The following is a 3,647-nucleotide window of genomic DNA, read 5'->3' as shown; positions in this document are numbered from 1 at the left end:
CCCGCAGCATTTTCCCACAAGCTGAGCTGTGTGTACCTTGTTCCTTTCCCTTTTGCATATCCTCTTTTCCTATACACCAAAATCTTCCTCATATATTCCTTGGGAAACCCACCTAATCTCCCTGTGTCCCTTCTCTCCCCACATTTTCTGCTTCTTAGCTCTGCCCTTACTCTTTCTAGGTAACACCATTTCCCCCTCTCCTTTTCTTCCTCCCCCTCTTATGGCCCAACCCTACAACAGGGGGCAATTTTCCACTGTCCTAAAAGGCCCACCAATGGCACACAGACAATGCCATTGCCTGGCGAGTCCAGGTTGCCACTATAAAGCGGCAGCAGTATCATAGCCATATCCCCTGGGGGCTGGGGATAAGAATAGGCCCTCAGTTTGGCCGCACTTGTTCTAAGAGGCGACTAAACAGCCACCGGGTAGATGGGACTTGTCGGCCTGGAAAGGCAGCTCATCTGAGAGAAGGAAAACTCTGATCCCAAACCTCCACTGCCTTGTGGCTACATCCAGTTACGGAAAAGGCTTCAGGAGTCAAACTCGAGGCAAAATCCGGAGCCGGAGTCCCTGAGGCAGTTCATGGCTGAACACAGTCACGTCCTGGCAACTCCTGCGACACCGCTGGAACCAACCGTATTGGCTTCTGCCTTTCCATTGGAACATTTCAGCAACATGGAGAGAGTGGATTTGCTGCATGGGTCTATCCTCCATATCTACCTTACCCAGGCTTCGCACGCTGGAGAGGACACTCTGCTTGGCAAATGCACTTGCAGAACCCTATCCCTCTTGTTTTGGCTCACCTCCTTACCAGTTCAGACATATACCAGATGTGATTGGACCATTGCTAGATTGAGAAAGCTAAAATTTGTTTGGAGGATTGCATTTTGTCATGAGAGACATACTTGTTCTTGAACATTCTCTGAAGGTTGGGCTTTATGTTCTCCCTATATTTACAGAGAATGATAAAACATCTCAGTCCATTCATCATAAGCCTCCATCAGCTTAAACTCTAAATCAGCGATTTTCAACCAGTGATCCGTGGCACACTGGTGTGCCGCAAATAGTTCACAGATGTGTTGTGGGAGTTTGGGGGAATGTCATTTACTAATAGGGCCATTGGAGGATGTGACCATGCCAGCAACACAGTGTGCCTTGTCAATTGTCCCAAAACGGAAGGTGTACCTTGACGATTTTAACACCTTGTCAGTGTGCTGTGAAGTGAAAAAGGTTGAAAATTGCTGCTCTAAATCAAACAACTAAAATAATCTGCAGGATATTATCTCAATGGATGGACCAATCCTAACAGGTCCTTCTGATGCAGGAACTAGCACTCTAGTAGCATAAAGTCCTTTGCAGCTGTCACAAAGTATGGTGTGCAATTCTGCATGGGTGCAGCAGTTGTCCCACCAATATGCATTCCCCTTCCAAGCCTCAATCCACCTTCCTGGGTCTACTCAGACTTGCACCCTCTATCTATAGCTGCTGCAGGTCCAAGTAGACCCATTCAAGAGGCAAAGGCTTACACCCCAGGCAATAGAACAAATGTTTCCTTACCCAGAAGAGCCCTCTGGGTCCTGAAATTCCCCCATGGGATATAGCACATGCCTTGCTGGCTCAGCTGCATCACCCCTAGGGAATTTGGGTAAGATAGGGTTGCTCAAATGATATAATTTGGGAGGACGCTCAAGCCATTATATGAAGTTATGCAGGCACCTGAGTTTGTGCTGAGGGTTGCAGTTTTTCTCCACAGACGACTTTCTCCTCCTGTTTGAAAACTCTCTGGAGGATGAGCTTCAGGTTCTCTGCAAACAGACCCTTGTTCTTTCTCCCAACCAGGAAATAAATCAGTGGGTTAACAAAGCTATTTAGAGATGCACATAAATATCCAACGTTGAGAATAATGTCAGTGAAATCAACATTGAAAGGAAGAAATGGCAGAGGAAAAAGAATCATTAGGTACATAACATTCAATGGGAAAGCAAGGAAAAGGAAAAAGAAGAGAGCAACTAAAATGGCCAGTAAAAGTTTCTTCCTCCGGTGCTGTTGTGATTTCAAACAGAATCGAATGAACAGAATCAGTGTGGAGATAGTGATGAGTGGAAGGCAGACTATGGCATCCACTGAAAACACACGTGCAAGAATACTGTTTCGACTGACGTATCTGGCTGTCGATTTAAGGATATCTAAAGTGGCACAAATTCCATGCACCAGGAAACATAAGATCCATAAGAGAATACACAAAATGGTGGACAACCTTTCTGGCCAGTGGCATCGATACCAAATTGGGAAGAGGACAGACATACACCTGTCCACGCTGATGATGGTCAGGAGAAATTGACTGATGCTGAAAAAAAAATGGAAAAGCAACCAACTCCCCATAAAAAGATGACTGTGAAATGAGCTGTCAGTATCACTTTGTAAAAAACACATAAGAGCTATAGGAATTATAGATGTGAGGACCCCAAAGTCAGCAACAGCCAAGTTCAGGACGTAGGTGGTGAAGGGAGTTCTCTTCATGCGGAAGCCCGGAAGCCAGATGACCACTCTGTTTCCCATGAGTCCAAACATGCAGACAAGAATAATGATGACATTGACAACAACCAGAACTGAATCTGTTACATAAAACCATGAACTGTCATCAGTGAGGTCAATGTCAGAAAGAAGGCCAGTTAAATCCGTGGTGAAAATTAAGTAAGGGGTGACATTGTAGTCCTGTTCATAGTAGTCAAGGGTGTCACCATATATTGGATACATTTCCAGTTCAGCACTCAAAGGTGATGAAGGTATGAGACTGAAATCGGTCATCACTCTTTTGTGGCTCTTGACTCCTCTTCTCGGATCAATGCCCCTGTTTGGAGAAAGAAAAAAATAAAGAGCAAGAGACATGTGGATTCAATTGGTGCCATCCTGGTGAACATGTAGTCCTAAGAGGAATCGTTTTCTGTCTGGTACTACTGGCCTCAATGAGTGAACCGTATCAATGGAGCTTCAAACCGAAAATGGGGATTGCCAGTTCAGCTTTCAGTGTTGCTAAACACTGATTGAACGTTCAGTTCGTATTTGCTGACAAACAGATGTGTGTGAGGACTAATATTCTAATATTACACAGATATTCACACCTGATCTTTCACATTAAAATTTATTCCAAATGCTCATAACCATTCTTGTCATTGTCACAACCCCTGACCCTCTGGAGCGATTGCAAGAGCACAGGTTAGTACGGTAGAGTCAGGGTCCAACATGCCCCCCACCAGGAGAAGCCTCCAAATGAAAAATGTGAACTGCTTCTTAAGGGAGGAATTTATTCCAGCCATGCCTTTGTTTCTCTTTTTCCCTCCCTTTGTTTTTGCACCGTCCAACGAACACTCGAGACAACAGATATGGGAGAAAGGGCCACTTTATTTAGCAGTTACAATAGAAGAGGAGGCTGAGACCTGCAGCATCCGAGGCAGCAAAGCCCCCTGTGGTGCGGAGACGGGACCTCTGGGTGGTACCAGAACACATCTGCCCCCAGGCGGGCATGCACCCAACTCCAAGCCACACCCCGTTGTTAGGCGGCGCAGCTCCTCCAGGTCTGCCCCTTAAGGGGAAGGCAGTTGGACCATGGGCTGTGCCACCTCGAGCCGCTGAGCCTCTGAGGTGGC

General features: G+C 46.1%; 1 protein-coding gene across 1 annotated transcript; it reads right to left on the bottom strand.

Moving 5' to 3' along the window:
* Window positions 1–1,704: 1,704 nt before the first annotated feature.
* Window positions 1,705–2,808, bottom strand: LOC136647578 (mas-related G-protein coupled receptor member D-like). The gene has a single exon (XM_066623200.1). The coding sequence runs from the start codon at window positions 2,806–2,808 to the stop codon at window positions 1,705–1,707; it is 1,104 nt and encodes a 367-aa protein (XP_066479297.1).
* Window positions 2,809–3,647: the final 839 nt, after the last annotated feature.

This window comes from Tiliqua scincoides, chromosome 4, assembly GCF_035046505.1.
Source record: "Tiliqua scincoides isolate rTilSci1 chromosome 4, rTilSci1.hap2, whole genome shotgun sequence".
Taxonomy (NCBI): Eukaryota; Metazoa; Chordata; class Lepidosauria; order Squamata; family Scincidae; genus Tiliqua; species Tiliqua scincoides.
The sequence above is the reverse complement of the archived record's forward strand: the minus strand, read 5'-3'. Positions and strand labels throughout refer to the sequence as shown.

Bases quoted from the DNA above. Each gene is read 5' to 3' on its own strand.
- LOC136647578 (XM_066623200.1), bottom strand. From the start codon at position 2,808: ATGACCGATTTCAGTCTCATACCTTCATCACCTTTGAGTGCTGAACTG.